The following is a 23,580-nucleotide window of genomic DNA, read 5'->3' as shown; positions in this document are numbered from 1 at the left end:
TTTCTTAAAAAAAAATTAAATTAAGAAAGAAAAATTAAGAGATTGATTAATGATTAACCGAAGCATTAATATCTGTCCAAGATATATAAATCTGTAAGTAATCTTTCGAATAGTCGAGAGAACGAAAGCAGAGCTTCCCATCTTGCAGGGAAAGGAATTAGAATTTCAAAAGAGATGCATCGGAATTAAGGAGATACGGGACTTTGACAAAAGTCTGTTTTAATACGAGCCGAATCAAATATCGCGAGGAATCTGATTATTCGGGGATTATCTTAATTAACCGAGATATCTGGTTGAAAAATTTTATACAGATTAAATTTTTTTTAAGGATTATATTGCGCAATTGAAATTAGTGAACAATATTGTTAACAGTTTGTGCAAAATTTTAACTGGATTAATTCATTTGGATGAATAAAAAATATTAAGTTCCATTTGAAAAATTGGAAAGAAAAATTGATACGTTGTTGATACGTTTTATTAATTTTCGATATTTAAAAAAAAAACGTTTCTGGGGTAAAAAGTACACGAAAGAGAAATTCTTCTGCCTAAGAGAATGCAATCAACGTGTTATTTAGTGAAAGGTAATGAGAAACAATGAGTGTAACGCTTTATCGAGAAATAAGATTTCAGCGAAGGGTAAAATTAATCCAAGCCTTCCAGTGTTTCTAATCTGCACTATCGTGGAGAAGATACTTTAAAGCGATCTCAATGGAACGAATAGGATTAAATGATAGACGTAATCTTAGATTAGATATATTCTTGGGTGAGAGGAGAAGAATTTTTAATAGATTAATAAAATATGAAATTAAATTTATTTTATTATTAATATTTCATTATTATTATTATTATTATTTTACTATTAATATTCCGTAGAGGAAAGATGTTTTTGCTCGTTCTAGTTGTAAACTCGACATAAAATTGCGCAACTATTTCGAGTGAATAAGAATGAGGTTGGTACGTGCGTGGGAAATATCAAATTTTACGGTGTAATTGTACGGTGTTACGTTCTTTGTGAAATTAAAATTCAACAGCAATTATTATCAAAAATATGATAATTATTTCAAAAATATTTTTTATATTAACACGGATAATAATGTTAAATTTAAATGGATTAAAAATATAGCGGAGACTCGAGGCTCTACTGTAATACTAGATATAATTCATTGCTTAAACCGCGATTACTCGATTTCACCCGAAACTTCCCGATGTTAGCCGAACGTTATCATACGAATAATTTTGATTTAATTAATGAAAAATATAACTGTTTTATTAATTATTCGACGAATAATTAAAAAATTTAAATTGGAAATTGTTGAAAAAATAATAATAATACGTATATTACTTTCATATGTGAATAATCAAATCTCAAATAAATGATAAAAAGTTAATTTCGTTACTTCGAAATTTCCTCAAATTCCAATACAACTAGAATCAAACGAGCGACTATAAAAGATTTAAAAAAAAAAAAAATATTCGATAAGATAAAACTTTCGAAAATTTAAAAAAAAAAAAAAGTGTCACAAATTGCGAAACTCGCAGATAAAAGATAGAGATCGTGAAACTTTTCGCCTGTGATAATCCATTATGGTCCACGACAAAGGGAGCAAAGACTTTTTGTTCGGTAATCCCACAGAGGATCGAGCAACGTCCCGTTGGAAAAAAATTTGTTCTCCGAATGGAACGAAACGCGATATTCGCTGGCTTATATCGTTACGTTATCAGATTTCATGGGGAGGGGGAAAAAAATAGCCGTTCGAGCGTGGTAAATCGAGTAACCGAAACGTTCGTTGAAACGCGTTAGACGCTTTGCTTATTGTGATCGAACCTGTTTTACCAACGGAGCCATTATTTACGAAATGGAGAAAGAAGAAAGGAGAAAGGATTTACGATGTCTTTGCTGCAACAGTTGAAACTGTCCGCTTTAAAGAACTGTCCTCGCTCTTTCGGTCCATAAACTCGATGAAAATAAATAGGAGTTAAGTTCGCGGAGAAAAAAATTTTTATTAGATAACAATAAAATATGCTCTATTTGAAAAATAAATAAATATTTATTCGTTCAATTTTAAATTTATTTTAAAGTAATAAGGATTTTTTCTTCAATTAAAATTTTTTGAAATTTGCATTTTATTAAGAGATATATGAATGAATGAAAGCGTAACAAATTAATCGAAAAGAAATATTCGTATTTTTTTTTTTTTTTTTTTTTTTTTAATAGTTTACGAAGAATTATGTATGAAGTTCCATTTGGAAAAGAATAAAGAATATCGCATATTGTCCAGAGAATCGTGCATTGCATATTTCATTGCATTGAATGTGTTTTTAACGAATCGGTGGCACGGTATGCATAAATATTCAACAGTGAATAATTTCATATTGTTTGCAAAACAGGTTATTTTTATTTCTGTTATTGGCCACTGTTAATGAACATTTTCACGTATCTATGAATATCAATTTTGAATCATTTTCATCGACGATAAACTCGCCAATGAAAGAATTTTAAAAAAAAAAAAAAAAAATTGATATCATTATTTCTAATTTTTTCTTCAAAGTTAAAAAACCTTTAATCCAAAGTGATAAAGATTAATTTTTTTATACAAAAATTTACATGGCGCACAAATTCAAGATAAATAAATTAAATTTTTTTCTTTAAATATCGACCAAACGTTACAAAATCAAAATCATATTTATAAAGAGATGATCAGATTAAATCTCCACGCGTAAATAAAATTCTTCACTATTTACGTGTATTCCTTCTAAATAATTCCTCTTGGAAAATTCATTTTGCCTAAGCAACCGAGCTTAAAATAAGCAACGCGACTCAAACTAATTTTAGGCCACAAAAGATACAAGTTATCCTGATTTCGAGCGGAAATGGATTGATTGGAAGCTCGCTCTTTGCGTAAGAGTGAATTTAATTTTATCAAAACTAATAATAACAACGATACACGTGGAAAATTCGGGGAATAAATCCATCTTTGTCGCGATTTATTCTTAATCGATATATAATTCAATTTTAAAATGTACTGTTAATATTATTGTTATGGAATTAGAAATTCCGAATAATTAAAAACAGTTCGAAGTCACGAAATAATAATGGAATCATCTCAGTGTGAAATTATAGTTCCAGTTAAAATGAGTTTTACTTCGTAATTCTATTCTATCACGACGAAGTTTGCCTTGTATCTACCACGGAAATTTAATTACAGTTATTTTGCCTATTACCGAATATTTCCAAATAAAGAATTTATTATTTATTTCTACTTTTATAGATAAACAGTGTAATTTTATTTTTCATGCGAATCGCAAATGAATTATTTTTTCATTGAATTAATTCCTCGAGATATATTAATTACAATTTAGAAGAAGAATTTAAGAACGATTCGAAAGATAAATATTATATTTAATTTAATTTTCTTTCGTGCTTTTTACATACAAAATTTCCTTAAAATCTTACTCAACGTTAAACAATTATTCGATTATTCTTTTTATTCAAATATCCTGTCTTATTCCATTTCCAGTGAATTTGTTCAACACATTGAGCATTTCAAATAAAATAATCTTTTAATACGCATCGAAAGAATCGTTTCAGATTCGATGAACACATTGACATTGTGGCGGCGCAAGACCTCCTATCCTCGAGCACATTTTGCATCCGTTTGTCACGAGTGCATCCCTTCCTCAATGCGGTAAAGGAGAGAGAAGATTTCACGGGAAGGTCTTCATAGATCGTGGAAATATAATATCTCGTGAAATTTCCATTATTCGAAGCCGATTTCGAGGAGCATGTGTTGCTCGTTGGAAGATTACGAGACGGGATCACTTTTTCACGAAAGAAAATGAAAGAAATGAACAAATATTGAAAAGAATTGCTTTTATTAAATGAAGAATGTTATATCTATTTAATTTTTAAATTATTTTAAAAGTAGAGATGGTAATAGGTGATTTTTTTAAAATTAAATTTAGTTACTTTTTTAGGGAAAAAAAAAATGACGTTTGTCTCAGAAAATTTTGAGTAATTGTAAAAAAAAAAAAAAAAAAAATGACAATTCAAATAGGAATTGCGTAAATAAAATTCGATGGAAGGAAATTTCCAGGAATAAGAAAGTTGTGCACAATGGATAACAATTTGATAAAAATATTATTGTATAATGTTCTTCGATCTTCTTTCAGTGATTTGTTTTGTTATGTTTGAGTAACTTCTCTTTTTTTTTCTATATAAAATAAGCAAGAATTTTAAAAAACAAGAGCACGAAAGGAATGAGGAAGGGAAACGAAAGGGCAGAGTGTTTGAATGAATTACGTCACATCCTCCCGTTTCTCCCGATATTTATTTACGTTTATAGATAAGCACGCACGAACGCGTCTCTGTACGCGTTTAAAGACGACAAGCATCGGTTAATATTCACCCTCCTCTCGATATCCTGTGCGAGAGCAGAAACCGCAAGGTCGTCCTCAAGGAATCGATAAGAGGGATGCTAATTTCAGTCGTTTTGCGTATGCGATTCTACTAACATGCGTGAATATATTCTATCCATAACCTTCATTATAATGATAATAATTAAATCAAATTTGTCCAACTCGAAACAATGTTAAAAAGAATTTAGTTATCAAATATATATCCTCAAAAATAAACTCAAAGATAATTCCCATTCATGATTCATTTTCTTGAGTGAAAAATTAAATAATGAGGGAAAAATAATTTTACAAAATGGGGACAATAATCTCTAAAATGAAGAAATTCTAATTTCCAATTTTTTTCCAAAATATATATATATATATATATATATAAAATAAAGAAATTTTTTAAAAAATTTTTTAAAAGAAAATAATTGTTTAACGGATATTATTTCCCAGGAATAAATGCAAAGTTATTCTTTCACGGTCCACGATAAAACGTACACCTCAATCGTGCGATGAAAATCCAACTACAATCGTGTGTTGCCGACAAACACGCGACTCCCAGGTAAAAACCGTAAGGGAACAGAGGAGAAGAATTTTTTTACAACCGGTAATTACAATTGCCCGGTAATTGGTGCATTTATGTGACTTTTAATTGCCGTTACCGTGTCCGCTTCGATGAAGCCTTTAACGTACCTTTCATTACCATATCGTCCACGGTACACTGTGCACTCATGCGATCTTGTGTAAATACGATCGTATTTTAACGAAGTCTATTGTAAACCGAATGGACAAAAGGAAATCGTTACGTTACACCGAGTAACAAATATTTTACGATACCGATGTGTCATTTGATCTCTGTTTTTTTTTTTTTTTTTTTTTAGCAACGATAGATAATTTTTAAGATTTTATTAAGAAAGTTGTGCACAATGGATATTTAAAACGTGTGGATAACAGTTTGATGAAAATATTATTGTATAGTGTTCTTCGATCTTCTTTGACTGATTTGTTTTGTTCTGTTTGAATAACTTCTCCTTTTTTTTATATAAGATAAGCAAGAATTTTAAAAAACAAGAATTTTAAAGCTGTAGAATGTCTTAGGAATAATAACGATTCGTAAATTAAAAACTATTATTATAGGATATTGGAAAGAATTAATTATATATATATATATATGCTAAGGTAAAAGACAGATAGGTATTTAAAAAATTGTTGAATAAAATATATTTTCTAAGTTACATGTGTGGAATTAAATTTTTCACGAAGAGCGCCTGTGTGTAGACAACCGTTCGTTCGATCAGCTGATCGCTAGACCGTTTAACAGGTTGCCTAAATACAGGCGTTTCGAATATAAAATCGAAACATTTATAACTCGAAAAATATATAAGCCTTTTTTTGTAATTTTATCAACTTTTATCTTTGTTTTAATGTTTTGAAATTATTCTACAACGTCTGTTTTCGCCGAGATTCTTTTAAATTTTTCATTTATTCATTATTGATGATTTCAATGAACCAATTCATACCGTTCTTTTCCCTATGTTTGCAGGAGTGCCAACCCGAGTTTCTTCACGATCTAGTGTTAAAAATGAAAGCTTATATATTCACGCCTGGCGACTCGATATGTCGAAAGGGGGAAGTGGCTAGGGAAATGTTCATAATAGCAGACGGGATTTTAGAGGTGATTAGTGAAACGGGAAGAGTTTTAACAACCATGGAAGCTGGGGACTTTTTCGGTGAAATTGGAATTCTTAATCTGGACGGATTAAACAAGTAAGTAACTTGAAGTATCCTATTTCGAAATTTTCTTATTTTAAATCATTTCGAAAAAATGTTATCCTATGTACGTATAAAATATATAACATTAAACGTGAAATATATATATATATAATTATCAGATTTTAACGAATGATCGTGCAAATTATAATGAAACAGATATTCACATATATCAATAACAATTAATATGAAATATTTAAACAAACAGACTGGTATGATTTCGAGCGAATTTATAATGGAATGAATAATTTCGATATTGAAAATCAATCTGTTTAATCAACATTAAGTAACATGATCGTTATTCTAATATTTCAGCTTTTGAAATGAATTAAAATTTAATCGAGAAATACAAAATTTATATTATTTTGGAATAACATTCGTAAAGAAAAATTTTAAGAAAACTCTCTATACTTTGGATTCGTTACTCCGTCCAACGAATAATCCATGTCCCGAGTTTTAAAATTTATCGAGCATAAATTGATACATTTACTTAAATACACGAATCCAAGCAGTGAAAAATTTGTTGGAGAAGGATTGGTCTCTGGTTGAAATATCTGGCTGGACGAAAATGCGGCAACAGTCGAAAACTGCAATCGATAAAACCTTCCCTCAACTTTGTCCGCTTTTTATTTTCCTCGCCTTCTAACCCTGACATGTATATAACTCGTCCTACTTTCTTGTTTCGTCATTCACTATCTCTGAACTCTTGTCTCAAATTTCGTTTCGCTTCGATTTTCGAAGTTTCTCGGGCGAAAGCAGAAATATGAAATAATACGAAATCGAAAAATCTTATTATTCCAATAATTATATTGAATATTGTTGCTCAAATTTTTAGAATTTTATAATTAAAAATTACTGGATATTCATCTATTCTTTATCTATAATTTATTTTGACAATTCAGTTCATAAATTTAACGAAAGTTCATTATTTATTTTTTTTTTTTTAGGAAAATACAATTATTTTAATTTTACAATTAATTCTCTTTTTAGTTTCTACACGAAGACACGAACCGGAGACGAACTTTCTTGAACTTCGAAGTTGTTTGAAGTGAGCTTAACTGAATTACAAAAATTAATAATATAATGAATTTAAAGTAGAAACAAAATCATGGAATTATATATTATGGAATAATTGATATATATACGAAATTCGTTGCATCATTGTCTAACGTAATATTATTGAAAAATCATTGTTCTATTACTTGTTAAAAACACCAATTTCACGAATTCATCGTCAAAATTATCAATATTGAATAATTTATACCAAGTAACACAATGGAATAGTACTCCGATCATTTAGGGATCCCTAGCTACTCGCTAAAAACTGTAATACCGACCGAGTCCCTTTAAAAATCTCCTAAAAAAATTCAACATACGAAACAAGAAAAGAAATAACAAAAATACAAAAATAATAAAAAATAAAACGTATATAATTTTCAATCCCAAGCTACATTTTAGATTCAAAAATTCGATAAATCATTATTATCTCGAAATTAAAGGCGCACAGCGGACGTTCGCTCGGTGGGTTACTCGGAGCTGTTCAGCCTCTCCCGCGAGGACGTGTTGGCGGCCATGAAAGATTACCCAGAGGCCCAAGAGATCCTGCAAAATCTCGGGAGGAAGCGTTTGATGGAGGCGCAGAAGGTTGCCAGGGCGTCCCGTCAGCCGACGTCCCCCGGCCACGACTCGTCCGACAACAGCACCGGGAAACGTATCGTGGACAAGCTGAAGAGCGACGTGAAAGGGTTGAAAAACGCGTTGAGGAAGAGCAGGCGGAACACGAGGCCCGAGGAGAGCCTCGAGCTGCAACCGTTGACCCCGAAGGGGCCCGCGTTGAAACGGCAGCAAAAGGTGGACGACGGCCAGGACCACCCGTCGGCCTCGAGCGTTCAGGAGGCGCCTGTTTCCCCTTTGGGCGCGGGCTTGCCATTGCTGGCCAGGCTGAGGCTGCTGAAGGAGAAGGAGGAGAGGGAAGAGCGTCGAAACCTGATGGAGACCCAAGCTCACGCGCCCGAGCAACAGCAACCGGGCCAGCAGGAGGCGCAGAACCCCATGAATCCCAACTTGCCATTTCTCCAGAGGATTCTGCTGTTGAAGGCGAAGAGCGATCAGGAGGCAAGGGAGGCGGACAAGGAGGCGCCCACCAAAGAACCCCTGCTCCCGAAGAACACGAGTATACCGGAGGAGGAGCAGCAACAGCAACAACAGCAGCAGGAACAGCCGTCGAGACAAGCGGTCAAACCGATCCAGAGGCAATCCTCGGCACAAAGTGCGGTGGAGCAGAGCGTTAAGCGTTCGCCGACAATTACGTCGAACGTGGCAATGGAGAACGTAGTTGGCAATGGGTCGAACGCGAAGAATTCTTGGGCGATGTTGAAGGACGCCTCGCTGACAAATAAGGAGAACTCGCCTCAGAGAAGCCCACCGGCTAGGAGGCTGCAGTTGAGGCAGAGTTTGGTCCACATAAGGCAACAGACGAAGATGTACGCGTCCGTTGACGACCTTTCGCCCGAGTATTGCGGCCTGCCGTTCGTCAAGAAACTGAAGATACTTAACGAGAGGCAAAAGTTGGCGGAACTCGAGAAGGCGGTGAGAAGCTCGAGTTTGGATTGCGGGGAGAACAACGAGATCGAGTTCGATGGGAACTTGACGAGAAGTCACTCGGAGGCTTGCGCCATCGAGTACGCCAGGAAATTGGAAAAATTTAATCAGGTATGCTTGCTGGGGTTTAAAGGGGGAAGAGTGAAAGGGAGAGGAAAATGGTAATTTGAAAGAAGATTTTTAAAGAAGAATTTTTTTTTTTCTTTTAATGAAATTTAGTGTGTTGATAGATTAATAGTGTTCGAAGGTAATCTTGATAGGAAATTAATGTAACGATGATGGTATGACGCGATATTCGAGATACGAATCCAGTCCTAGGGACTTTTGGATCGCAACACGTTATTGCTCGAATATCGATGCTGCATATAGTTGGCTAATAGTTGGTATTAGTTCCTGGGAAACTTGGTTGATACGTTGGTCGATCGTTGGATGGTAAAGTTCCGCCATTCAATTTCTGCGTTATACACACCTGATTTACTCGCTTCGTTCTATTCGGGCGGAACCAGTCAATAATATTGACAACCGAATCAAAATTCTTTCAACGTATAGCGGGTTCCAATTTTACTTTTATCTCGTTAATTATAAGTTGAAAGGTATTACAATTATTTTAATCCTAACAGGGGAATTATGTGGAATATCAATTATCAATTTCCAAGAATTATAAAAATGATAATCCAAAATTTTAAGATGAAATATCAATCAAATTCAATAACTGGATTATTAATATTAAAATTATCCAAAATGCTAATCAAATATCTGGATTATCAATTTTGAATTGAAAACTATAGAACACGTTCCAACAAGTATAAAAACGATCACTCAAAATTCTAAAATAAAAGTCTAAAAATAAAGTCTAATCATCAGAGTCGATATCGGTTTGGAATTTTTCAAAATTCCGCAAGAAACCCGTTTCCGAAGCGGGCGACAGATTCAAAATTCGCGCCATTTCTTTCTTCATCCGGTGAAACGCAACAAATGCAATTACAGAATCGAATGGCGTCGATATCCCCGACGGAGCAACTATCGCCCGAGAACGAGACTCTGGAGAGGCGGAACCTGAAGAGCATACTGAAAAAATTGTCGGCCGGAAGTAGAACCGGAAGCTCGGAGACCTCGGCGACGAGCACGCCGGACCGCGAGGCTGCCACCGCCGAATTGAGGAAATTGATGAGGGCACCGACCATAGAGGGATACGCGGCACGCCACTCGAAACTCTCGAAGAGCGTCACGTTTAACAAATACACGCTTCAGAGCCCACCGTCCGAGCAGATACCGGTTAATTATCCGATTGGCTCTCATTTGTCCGACACCCAAGAGCAGGCCTCACTGCCACCGCCCAATAAACTCAGTTTCCGTCCTTTGGGCAGCGGAGGTATCCTGCAAATGGTATCTCGGCCACGAGAAGAGGAATACCTGGGAGAGTTGGTGTCTGGTATCAAAGAGATCGTTAAGGGTCGTCTGGTGAGTTTTCTTTATCTATTTTTCTTCTTTTTATATATGTATATATATATTTTATTTATATCCAGTATAGTAAGGAAATTATATTATCGTGAATATGATATGATTTTATATATTTAGGTTTAGAATGTTATAAGGAATTTATTATATGTTATTTGAGAGTTATAAATAAATCTCGAAATTTTTGTATAGTAATTTTTTTATAATTGATTCTCTGAAAGTGATCCACGAATTATTAACATTCTGTATAAAATTAAAAAGGAAAAACTATATTTTAGTTAAATCATATACAAATTATTGATAAATGAAATTGATGTTTATAATAAATATACCAAATTTTTATTTATCATATTTTAAAAAAGATATAAATATATCTATAAAAATTAATTTTTACCATTTTTACCACTATTTAAATATTCATAATCACACCCTCCTATCTAAATATTAAAAAAACTGAATATTTTTCTCTAAAACTCTATGTTTAATTAATCAGATCAATAAAGCATAAATCTAAGACGATAATTTTTTTAAAATCTTTTAGAATTCAAAATTTCAAAGTATTTAAGATATAATCTTAAAAATACGCTTGACAAAAGAGTATTTTTTAAAACGATAAGATTTCTTAACTTCGTAATTTCTCTGTGAAAATTAGCTTCGAAGTTACCGACTTCGATACTGCAAAGTTCTCATGCATCATGTTCGCAAGAACTTTGCACTTCGACCACTTATATTTCGTCCTATTTGCTACTTCTTGTTCCAAGTCACTAATACGTTTACTTGTTACTATATTCTGTTCAAACAACGATAAAACTCCGTTGATTTTGCAAACACGATTCTATTACGTCGAACAATTAAATGATATTTGTATCACATAAATCATGTCGAATCGCATAAATTTCTATTTAGAATTTGTTATATTTAACAGTTTACGTTATAATTATTTTCCTAATTTATTCTAGGATTATTTTTAATTATTTTTTTTTAATTTTGATTCGTTTTATTAATATATTTGTGTTGTGTACAGAAATAAGTTCAAGAGAAAAATTCAAAGGAAAAAGAATCTAGGGGAAATACTGTTGGAAATGATCTCGCAAATACTCAAGAATCCTAGGGAAAAAATTCTAGAGAGAAAAAATTTTAATGATCACGTATCTAAAATATATCGATAGAAACCATGGAAGTGTATTAAATATAAATAAAAAATATAAAAATTTTTTTACAATTTGATGAACAAATCAAAACGCCTATATATATATATATAAAAAAAAAAAAGAAAATCGCTAAATCAATGTTCCATTGAGAAGAATTTAAATCAAATTAGTGCCAATTACAAGTTCAAACGAAAAGATCAAAAGAAAAAAAAAAAAACCAAGAATCTCACGATATATCAAAATTAAATCTTCGAACGAATCCTAACCTACAAATCCTCCAATATAACAATCCTACTTCCAGGAGGATATCCAGACCAAGTTCGAACGGCAGTTCACCTCGTTGGAGCTAGAGATTCGCAAGCGGGACGAGATAATATCCCAGCTCCAGGCAAGGATATTAGAGCTGGAGCAAAGGGAGTCGCGGAACGCGGACGAGTCCGTAGGCGACAGCACGGAGCACGACGCCTCGTTGGAGGAGGACCTGGACGACGACCGCGAGGACCATCCTTTCATGAGGGACGGTTCCGTGGACACCGTTCTGACCACCCAACCCCGCTACAAGCGTTCCTCGCCGTCCACCGAGTCCAGTTCCCAGAACAGGAGATCGTGGGAGGAGCACTCGGAGGAGGAGACGTTGGAGCTCCAAGAGTTGCCCAGCTCGATCGTTCCTCAACCACTGTGGAAGGACGACGTGGCGATCGACTTCGAGTCGAACAGCGAGAGCAGCAGATCCGAGGACGACGAGTTGGACGACAGAGCGGCGAGGGACAGCGAGAACGACGGGGACGACGACGAGGAGGCGGAAGTGAGGAGGCAAGGGCGCAACAACTGGGAGGTGGCGATGTTGGCGCAAGAGTTGGAGGCGAGGCGGAGGAGTAGCGAGGACGCGAACCCGGGCTCCTAGCGCATTAACGAGATCCTAGACGTACTGTGTTACCTCACGAGCACGTTGCACACGGAGGGCTGGTGCAACAGCAGGCCTGCCACCGCTGCTCGAAACGCAGCCCTATGCGAGAACGATTGCCCTTACCTACAGTTAGACAGCATGACCAGTTGTAGGGAGACGATGATGTGAGGGATCCGTTCCTTGTATTTTCTATGATTCGCCAAGAGATTCTGTGGGCCAATCTAATATGATCATCCTCGCGAGATGAGGTTAATACACGCGTAACAACAGTCGGATTTATGCGTGCGTTTAATCGTATCGCGATCGAACTCCCTCTCTGTGTACGTAATATAAGAGAGATGCCGGTTTTGAGAAGAGTGTGTAGAGATTTGGGATGTTGTTTAATTCTTAAATACAAGATGTTTGTTTTAGTATATTTTTTTTTTTCAAGATAACGATTTGAAAAATTTGTACATACGGAAATGTCTATTGAGGCTTATTTGTTAAGTTAACTCATTCGAGAGCATACCAAAAATCGAAGAGGATTTTTGAAAAATACGATCAAAAATGCAATGAAATTTATTAATATTGACAAAACAAACAAACGTACATTGAACGTGTATATGGAAAGAAATATGTGGGAAATTCCTTATTTTTTTTTTTAGAAAAGTTCATGACGCGATGTCAAAACCGCCATAGAATAGAAAATGCGTCTCATGACGCACATATTGCTGCTCTCGAATGTGTTAACAACATGTGTTAGATGAATCGAGAGGGATATAAAAATAATTCTATTCGCTTCATCTAAATTAAAATTTGTTATAATTAGACTGTGGGTATTTGTGCAAATTAAAATATTTATGAACATAATTATAAAAATTGAAGTACTTTGCTTTGAATATTTTTGCATATCATATGCATTCTATAGATTTTTCGTGCATTTAAATGCGTAAAAATCTACAGTCTATTTATAATTTGAAAAATAAGTCTCAATACAGAAAAACATTTCAGTATACTAATTTTTGTGTTTGTTTGATCTCAATCGATTCTCCGTTTTACGAATATATCAATACTTTGTATAATTTCTAAATAATTTAATGATATGTAATGTAATTATCTGTATATTTGTTTTCTATTCATTACTATTCTTTAACGAATTTTTGTTCTAAGAACATAAGTATGAATTTTCAATTTCGAAATTTTGTTATAAAATATAAAAATATCATGCATTTAAGGGTTAAACATCGATGTATTTTTGATTTCATTTAGAATCTTGATCAAAGAATGTGAATAGTAATGCTCTTATCTTTTGAGGTAAAATTTTCATTTTATTTGGCAATGTCAAACAAGTTATGAAATTATCGAAATTTTAATTTTGTGTTAGACGAGTTTTTAGTTGAGTTAGAGTTGATTGTTTTATACAAAAACAATAGTTTTACGAAAAATAAAATGAAAATCGGATATAGTCTGTAGCGAATAAAGATACAACTTCGTTTTTCAAAAGTTGAAGTTTATAGCGATTTGAAATTGTATACTTAGATACTCATATCTGCTACGAAGACTTGATTAAGGATTACGAATTTTAAAATGTTATGTTACGATAGAAACGAAAATAATTGTAAGTGAGGAGTAATTTTAATTTGAAAAATTGATTAATTTTTATCATTTAAACATCAAAAATAGTAAAATGATTCATTGCTGTTGTAAACAATGTATGGTACAAATTAATTTATATTAATTTTTATCTAATTTGCTAATTAAATTTATTTTCTAGTCACTTTTAAATCTATAACTTTCAGCAATTGAAATATATACATATAACATGTACATTCGAGGAGAAAAATAAGTATAAAACGAAATAGAATTTCGTTTATACATGAAAATATTTGCTCGTGGATTCAAAGGCAGCATGTAAAGTGCAATTACATTAATTACTTCTAAGCGTTGATAATATCTGTCTCTCCCTTTCCTCAAATCATTACGATATGATTTATTGGATCTAAACGTGAGTTTCTCTTGTCCACGCGCAAATTATAGATTACAATTTCGACTCGAACGATTCATTAACTTATTTTATCATCAAATAAGCACAATAAGTGGCTAAGTATAAGTATCCTCTTAATTGCAAGAAATATATAAATCATTGTAAACTTGATATATTGATAGTATATTAGGTTGGTGCATGAACGAATGAAATGTTTCTACAATATTGGAATTTAATATGCTATTGACAGAATTGAAAGAAAAAGAAATTTACTATAAATTATTATATTGAATCTAAACAAGATATTCATAAATTATTTTAAACTATAAAAATTTATAAAAACTACAATTCTTATATATATCCAGAAGGATACAATTGATCAATATTTGGATAAAATAAATAAAATTTATTTAAAAAATTTCATATACACCAACCTAGCATTTAATAATATATGTAATGTATATAATTTTTTTTCAAATATCAGAAATTGTCTTTTTCAATTATTAATGTTTCTTTTCTCAATTACTTTTATTTTAAGAAATAGGATTTAAAATTTTTCTTATATCCAAAAATCTTAATAACATTTTTTTATTCTAAATCACAAATTTAAAATTCAAATTTTGATTATAAATGGTATTGTAAATAATCACAGATGCCTGAGAGGATATTATACTTGAAATATCTTGAATTATAAAACATTAAGCACCTAAATGTGTAATCGTGTATACCAAATGGACGATAACTTATTAAACATTATCATATCGGGTATAGTTCCATTCAAATTCACGCAGAAGAAGAAATTATTCGAAATTAGATCCATGCGATTATCCTCTTTTCATTGTCTGCCTTAGCGACTATGAACTATGATATATACTTATTACCAATTCTACGTGAAATACGATTTAGATGTTTTATTTTTTTTGTTACAGAGCAATACATACCTCTTGTATCGTTTCACGAGATACTTGTTAAATAACGATTAATAAGATAAATTATAAATCTGTTATTACGGAAGAGATATATCTATTATATATACACATATACAGACAAACACATATATATGTACATATTCATATAATTTTAAGTGAACGATTTTAATTTCACGATATCGAGACATTAATTTAAGAAATCTACAAAATTTTTTTTAGATAGAGAGTTATGTGATCTATCTATTCATTCCATGAAGGATTTAAATTTTGCCGCTCATTTTTCCCTCACTTCAGTTTTTTCTTCATTCACATGGTTATTTTCATCATTTATAGAGATACGATATATTATGATCAAGAAAAAAATGAAATGATATTCGATACTACGATGTAACGAATTTGAAAAAAATAACCAATTTCGACGAAGCATGATACACGCATACACTTATACACGTATACACGGACACATAGAACATGTATAATTTAATTTAAAAAAAAAAGAAAAAACGACAAAAGTTAATGAAAATTATATGACGTATACTGACCAGACCAAGCTCAATATTTCTAGAGTCTTTACAAGATAAATAAATCTGTTAAGTGACAAATGACTATTAAATTAAGTAAGGAGAGGAAATCTATTAAGAAAACTTATACATACTAGCCTACAATTTATTTATCTATGAATGCGAGGGAAAAAAGCGCGAATGATGAGATATACATATATATAGAAAAAATAGAAAGAGAGAATTATATTATAGTGTGCGTGATAGAGAGAGAAAGAGCGAAAGAATAAAAGTTAAAGGAAGGGAGAGAAAGAGAGGGAGCGAGTGCAAGTGAGTGAGAGAGAGCGAGAGAGAGAAGAAAACGAAGAATGCATAAAAGGAAAGAGAACTAGTCTTGGAGAACTATTACGAAAAGCATTTTAGATGCTGATATGTACCTACTACGCGAATGAAAAGAGTATACAATAAAATAAACAAATGTTTTCAAACTTTGTGTATTTTTATGCAACCTGATATATAATCATAATAATTTTGCAAATTGCACATAATTTATATTTACTTTGATAAAAAGTAAAAAGAATTTCATTTTAATATCTTATATAATTGTTATAAATTTATTGTTATAATTGTTATAATCTATTTTGAGATAAGTATAATATTAAGTAATATTTAACAATATTTTTTTAAATATCAAATATATATTTTTTATTCGACAATGTAAGAATTATAATTTGAAAAAAATTCAATTTAAATTTTCTATGTATATTTTTTATGTATATACAATACTTATTTCAAAACTTTTTTTTATGTCATATATACATATAATATATATTATCTTGCTTAAAAATTTAAATCAGCTATGTTGTTCAAAATATATTAATAACAGATGTAATATTATCACAACAATTTTTATTAACACTATATATTTAAAGATATTTGAAAATAATATCTATATCAATATTATACGATACATTAATTTAAAATTTTATTTCTAAATTATATTGATACTCACCTCATAGCGATGCTGTTAAATTTTAAATCGTAATTTACAAAAAAAAACAAAATATAATTAAAAAGCGAAAAAAAACTTCTCTTTTATACACTTTATATCATACTTCGTATAAATCATATTTAATATAATATTTTCATATATATTTTAATTTATTTTCAAACTTTTTAATACAAAATGATAAACGTATTTTATTACACAATTCCATATTAATTTCGACTGACATTTTCGATATTCAAATCGAGCGCACTCGAAGTTTTCGATTTATATCGAGTGCAACGTACACCATTCGATTTCGAAGTAGCTACATAACCTTGAAATCATAATAATAACAAAAGCGTCGCGACTGAGTTTTGTTATCAAATATTACGTGTGCTATACCTCGTTCCCGAAAACGAACTGTTTTGTTGTGATGTGGAAAACGTGATTTTATTTATAATTTTTAAAGGATGGGCGACATTAGAGCCGGCCTCGAAGAATTAAAACTTGACGGGGCTCTATTCGCCGATGTTAAATACTACGTCAGCGGCGAAGGTGATCCTAAGGTATGTCATTTCATCGTTTCCCGCGTTTTTCCTTTACCCTTAACATAATGTCATTAATTTCATGATATTGATATTATTATATTATAATTATTGAAAATAGTAATCTATTCACAAATACTCTGAATTAATCGCAATTAATACGAAAGAGGTTATAAAATGGAGTCAAATTTAACAGACTGCATTCCTTGAATATAAAGATGAAGAAATTTCTAAAAAAAATTAAATTGTATAATTTTTTCAATATGAAATAAATTGTTATATTAGATTAAATGAATTTTATTATTAATATTTTCAACAATAATTAAGCAATACATATATTTTTTATCAACAATTTTAATTTAATGATTAAAATTAATTTATAATTTTAAAAAATAGGAAAATAAAAAAAAATATAATTAATAATTTCATTATTTTATGTATTTTTATTTTATTGTTTTAATTTTTAGGATATAAATTACAATTATATGTTGTTTTAACAGTAAAGCAAAAAAATGTTTTAAAAACAAACATTTTTTTAATTATTTTCAGATTTTAAATTTATTACAAGAAGGAGGTGCAGAAAGATCAAATTATTTTAGTGATTTTGTAACACATTTAATAGCAGGCTATGATGCGTTGGAAAATGATATATCTGCTGCAAAGGATATCTATGAGATACCAGCAGTTACACAAAACTGGATTTTATATTCTGTCAAATGCAATAAACTTCTGCCGTATCCTAATTTAAAATTTTATAATCTAAGAAATATTAAAAAATTAATTCATCAAAATATTAGTGTATCTTTTTTAGTTTTTAAGAAAATTAATGATAATTTTTTAAAATAAGATTAAATAAGAAAAATTATTTTCTTATTCATAATTTAACTGCTTCATCCATTCAAAATTGATTTATTTCCTTATCAATAATATTATTATAGGCCTCATTATTTTTCACCTGAAGATACACAGTTATTTTCAAATGTTCGAGCATGTATATCTCAAGTAAGCCGTGCAGATAGTAAAAGTCTTTGGGCAATGATTACACTTCAAGGTGGTAAATGTCAATTACGTTTAGATCGATATTGTACTCATTTAATTACTGGAAAGGCTGCTGGACTAAAATATGAAACTGCAATGAGACATCCTATTCAAATTGTAACTCCAGATTGGATAACAGAATGTTGTAAAAAAGGAGCTATTATAAGTGAAGTAGAATATCATCCAAGACTTTTAATATATCCAAATAGTTCTACAGCCATGATTACTGGTTTTATGGATGAAGATACTGAAAACAATACTACTCAAGAAGAACAAGATAGAACTAAAGCTATGTTGGAACAACTCAAACAACGCATGCCTTGGAATCAACCAAGTCCACCAGTATCTTCCAATACTTCACATAATATAAATACAGCTAATGTAACTGTAACAACAATATCTTACACAACAAATGGTCAAAATAATGTTAATACACAACAACATCATTCACGACCAATTCCTGCTACAAGTTTATCTAATACTTCCACAATTGCATCTTCTGTTTCTGATCAAAATGTTACACAAACTAATTGGTTACCACAAGCTTCTCAACAAAATAATGTTGTTCAAATAAAATCTGTACCATCGCAAATACAGCAACCAGAACTATCCCCACAGCAACAGCAGCAACAACAACAAATGAATATGCAACATACATTATTACAACAGCAGCAAATAAATCAACAACAGCAACAATTATCTCAACAACTTACACATCAACAATATACCCAGCAGCAAATATTGAATCAACAACAATCGCCACAATTAACATCTCAACAACAACAATTAATAGGAACACAACAGCAATCGCTTACGCAACCACAAATGATGCCACAGCAGCAACAGCAGCAAATTAATTCTCAACTACCTCAACATCAGATGTCATCATCTCAGCAATTATTAACCCAACAACAGAAACAGTTAAATCAGCATCAAATTCTTTCACAACAACAAATGAATCAACAACAACATTTATCACAGCAACAACAAATTACTTCTCAACAACAATTAGTCCAACAGCAACAAGTACAATTGACACCTCAACAACAACAACAAATAGTTTTGCAGCAACAACAGCAACAAATTTCTACTCAACAACAACAAATTGGAACACCACAGCATCAGTTAAATCAACAACAAACTCCGCCACAACAACTTACATCTGAACAACGACAACTTATACTTTTGCAACAACAACAACAACAACAAAAAATTCAACAAATTTCTCAACAATTACAACAATCTGCACCTCAAGGTTCACAACAATTTGTTATAAGGGATGGTCAATTACAGCAACAACCTCAAAATCAACAATTAATGGGTCCTAATCAACAAGGCTTTATTGTTCAAAGAGATTCTCAATGGCAACAGCAACAATATCACTTACAACTGCAAAGGCAACAGCAACAACAAATTGGCCCACAAAGACCAAGTGGGCAATGGGCTCAACAACCACCACAACCACCAAGACAATTAATTCAATTGGATGCTCAAACTCATCAACAGTTACAACAAATGGATCCACAACAAAGAGCTCAATTTATTCAAAAAATCCAGAAACAAAGAAATTTACTATTACAGAGGCAAATGCAAAATCGTCAAGCTCAACAAGGTGCGCACATCGCCGTCATAAGAAGTCCAGGAAAGCCAGTTCAACCTGGTGGTTTGCAATGGATTCAGCAACCGCGTCCTCAAATGATAGGACCTCAAATTGCTCAAACTCCTGGTCAAAAACCAGTTCATTCAGGAGTTCAACCACCTGCTTTAACGCCGATTAATTCTTCTAATCAAGTGATCGTGCAAGCCGGTCAAAATGTACAAGGTCCACAAGCTGGTCAACCTGGTCAAACCTTTCAGCAAGGTCAACCTTTGACACCTCAACATATAGCACAATTACACATGCAAAAGCAGCAACAAATGGCAAGGCTGCAACAACTGCAGCATCTACAACAGCAGCAGCAACAACAACAACAACAACAACAAGGTGCACAACAAGAGCCTTCTTTGACTTCGTTATCGAATAACGCTCAAATACCACCGGATCAACAATTGGTCGTTAATGCAAAAACGAAAACTGCCCTGGCGAACATGTTGACGAACAGATTGCAAGGTAGTGCTGCTGAAGGTAGTGCAGCTGGTCAACTCAGATTAATGACCGCTCAACACAGACCACCGCCACCGCCGTCTCAGGATCCACAACTCCTAGCGGCATACCAGCGGAGAACCGTTGGGAACATCACAAATGGAGCGCCGCCCGGCGCACCGATAAAGATGCAATACGCTCCGGTGATGCCTCAAGCGAAAGCTCAGTTCTATGGTCACAATCCAAATCTGAAACGTATGGTCTTTCAATTTTTCAAAAAAAAAATCTCGATTAAGACTGTATGATTCATTATTATATGATTTATATTTCTGCTTGGAAGGAATTTTTGAATAAATTTTAATTTGCAATATAATTATTTAATATATCTAGTATTCCAAATTCTATATATAAATATCTAATAAATATTTAATCTATTTTCTTATACAACCAAGTAATTTAAAGTCTCATATATTGAAAATCTTTCAAGCGTAAATATATGTATTTTTCTTTCATTCATTTCATTCATTCATTACATCCATTTACAATGGCAATGAAACAAAGCCAAAAATAGAAGGATATAATAAATAAACAATCTCTCTTCATCTTTCTCTTTCTTTTGAAAATAATCAATTGCTATTTGTTTCCAGTGCCACCAGATCTATTTTTGCTAGGTTGTATCTTTGTTATCGTCGAATATGACGTCCAACGTCCAAACGATGTTTCTGTTTGGAAACAAGTGATCGAGAGACACGGAGGAGAGGTAGAACCACAATATTGCACTCGAGCCACGCACGTACTTGCAATCACCCAAAAACATCCAACAGTGGTGCAAGCGCTACGCGAAGGGAAACGTTGTGTCAGTGCCCATTGGCTATCGGATGTTGTCACTAAACAACAGGTACTACCGCCTTGGCACGCGTTGCATTTTCCAACGCCATTCAGCTTGACAGAACTTCCATGCGCCAAACAAATTGTATCATTGTCTGGATTTGAAGGAGAGGAGCGCGCGAAAGTGAAGTATATGCTAGAAGCATTGGGAGCTAAAGTTACCAATTATTTTACCAGGCATAATACTCTCCTCGTTTGCAGAAGGTATAAATTAATTGATCTCAATTTTTAAATTTTAACTCTATATTATTAATTAGTATCTTAAAATATTTGTAGATAAAATATGAATTTAACAGATAAGAATAATAGGATTTTGCTTAAATCATATTTGTTTTATATATATTTTGTTTCTTCAAAATATATAATATAGATTGCAAAAAAATTTATAAAAAATATATTCATTGGAGAGATAGATTTTACTTTTTCATTTATTATTTATAATCTATAATATTTTTATGTGATGCAACGATTAATAACATTTATATATCTATTCAATTAATATTTTAAAATATCTATCTGGAAACAACGTTAAATAAGTTAATATATATAAATAATATATATAATATATATATAATAAGTAAATATATGTATATTATAAATTTTTTTATATATGTTTTATATATATATATATATATATATATATATATATTGAATTTTACTTTTGTTCTCTAAAAATAAAAAAAAGTAAAATAAATAAACTTTGTTTTGTAATATGCATAATGATCAATTAATCGCTATCAATAATTTTTAATGTTTTAAAAAAAAAAACATTTCAGACCTGACGGTCAAAAATATAAGAAAGCTCGAGAATGGCAAACTGGAGTAGTGAATGCTCAATGGTTGACAGATTTATTATGTGGCCAAATGAACGCACTTCATCAAACTGAAAATCCGAAATATCAACAATACAGCTTGAGCAATCCTTTTAGATTGGATTATTCGCTAGTGCCTCATTTAATGGGTATCGTGAATTTGATTAATTATATTTTTTTCCAACAAAAAAATCATAACATATTTATTCCATCAGTTTCTTTAAATTTAATATTTTGGATAGCGTTAAAATAGCATTTCTTTCAGCTGCATGGAAGATGCCAATAAACATTACTCAGGAATCGTATGATAAAGTAAAACAGGTTGGTCAGGGTCCAAATTCGATAAGAAAATATAAGAAGCCGCGATTAGATGGTCCATTATTGAATAAAGACCCACATTTGTTGGGCTTGGATGAACCAATAGTTGTTAGTAATCCCGATCCTCCACCTCCGGATAAACAACCGAGAATATTATTCTCTGGTATAAATCCTAGGAAACATGCAAAGGTAATATATAAAAGCATTTAATGTTATATAATTCGCAAATATTTTATTAATATATATAATATTGTTGATATTCATTTAACAGAGAATTCGAGAATTAGGTGGTGCGTTGGCAGCTAGTTGGCGAGATGCGACTCATCTTGTGATGTCAGCACCAATAAGAACTGTAAAATTGTTATGTTGCTTATCACGTTGTAAATATATTGTCACGTTACAGTGGTTACTCGATTGTTCTGCGAGGAATACATTTTTAGATGAAAATGGATATATTCTTGGGGATTCAGAATTTGAAAAAAATTTTAATTGTAATATTGAAAAAGCTCTAGCAAGCCCTAACAGGGGAACAGTACTTAAGGTAATATTAAGTCAGTATTTTGCAAAAATTAAAAATTCATGATGAACAATATTAATAATATTAATTTTTATATTTTAATAATTTTCTTTGTCGAATAGGGTAAAATATTTTATGTTACACCAAGTGTAATACCATCTCCGTCGGCTATCGCAGAAATAATTGAAAGTGCGGGTGGAACGATGGAAAAAGCACGAAGATCTTTGGTACAGATCCAAGAAATGAATAGTAATAAATTAACTTATATCATCGTCACTCATGAAAACGATCTTCATCTTCTTACCGATGTTTTACGTGCAAATATAAGTAAGTGATTTTTCACAATTTATTTTTCCTAATTTTTTAGAATAATATTAAAGAAAATGTATAAAAATGTATTAGGGAAACGTGAACAAATTTCGTATTCCTGTTTGTTTATGTTTTTTTATTTTTTTATTTTTTTTTCTTGAATAATTGTAGGTGTGTTCAGTGCAGAAATCGTGTTAGGAGCAGTTGCACGACAATACTTCCAAACTGAACAAATCTAAATATAGCACTGTTTTCAATGTGCTGTATTATAAATTCCTGATGAGAGCTTACTAAATTCTTAGTGAGCTATTTTGGAGATGAAAATTTTTGCTTACCTTCTTCAATGGGACAATAAAGAACATAATTTTATCATACAGGAGGAACTATTTTCACTGAAAACAT

At 31.8% G+C, this 23,580-nt stretch overlaps 2 protein-coding genes across 7 annotated transcripts in view; both read left to right on the top strand.

The window, feature by feature from the left end:
• Positions 1-13,253, top strand: part of LOC122712288 — a 163,231-nt gene extending 149,978 nt beyond the window's left edge. For all 6 annotated transcript variants that reach the window (XM_043931854.1, XM_043931830.1, XM_043931815.1 and 3 more), the window contains 4 exons: positions 5,945-6,168; positions 7,671-8,883; positions 9,760-10,233; positions 11,683-13,253. In XM_043931854.1, the coding sequence (XP_043787789.1) occupies positions 5,945-6,168; positions 7,671-8,883; positions 9,760-10,233; positions 11,683-12,285 (2,514 nt within the window). In that variant the 3' untranslated portion in view covers positions 12,286-13,253. The remainder of the gene's footprint in view (positions 1-5,944; positions 6,169-7,670; positions 8,884-9,759; positions 10,234-11,682) is intronic.
• Positions 13,254-17,036: 3,783 nt separating this feature from the next.
• On the top strand, positions 17,037-23,554 carry LOC122712031 (PAX-interacting protein 1). The gene is made up of 9 exons (XM_043931322.1): positions 17,037-17,234; positions 17,763-17,947; positions 18,152-20,589; positions 20,982-21,426; positions 21,999-22,183; positions 22,300-22,541; positions 22,624-22,893; positions 22,992-23,196; positions 23,350-23,554. Exons 1-9 carry the CDS (start codon positions 17,139-17,141, stop codon positions 23,415-23,417), a joined length of 4,134 nt encoding a protein of 1,377 aa, XP_043787257.1. The 5' UTR covers positions 17,037-17,138; the 3' UTR covers positions 23,418-23,554.
• The last annotated feature ends 26 nt before the right edge of the window (positions 23,555-23,580 follow it).

This window comes from Apis laboriosa, unplaced genomic scaffold (assembly GCF_014066325.1).
Source record: "Apis laboriosa isolate Shangri-la unplaced genomic scaffold, ASM1406632v1 scaffold112_cov148, whole genome shotgun sequence".
Taxonomy (NCBI): domain Eukaryota; kingdom Metazoa; phylum Arthropoda; class Insecta; order Hymenoptera; family Apidae; genus Apis; species Apis laboriosa.
Note: the sequence above shows the minus strand (reverse complement) of the source record. Positions and strands in the feature narration are given on the sequence as shown.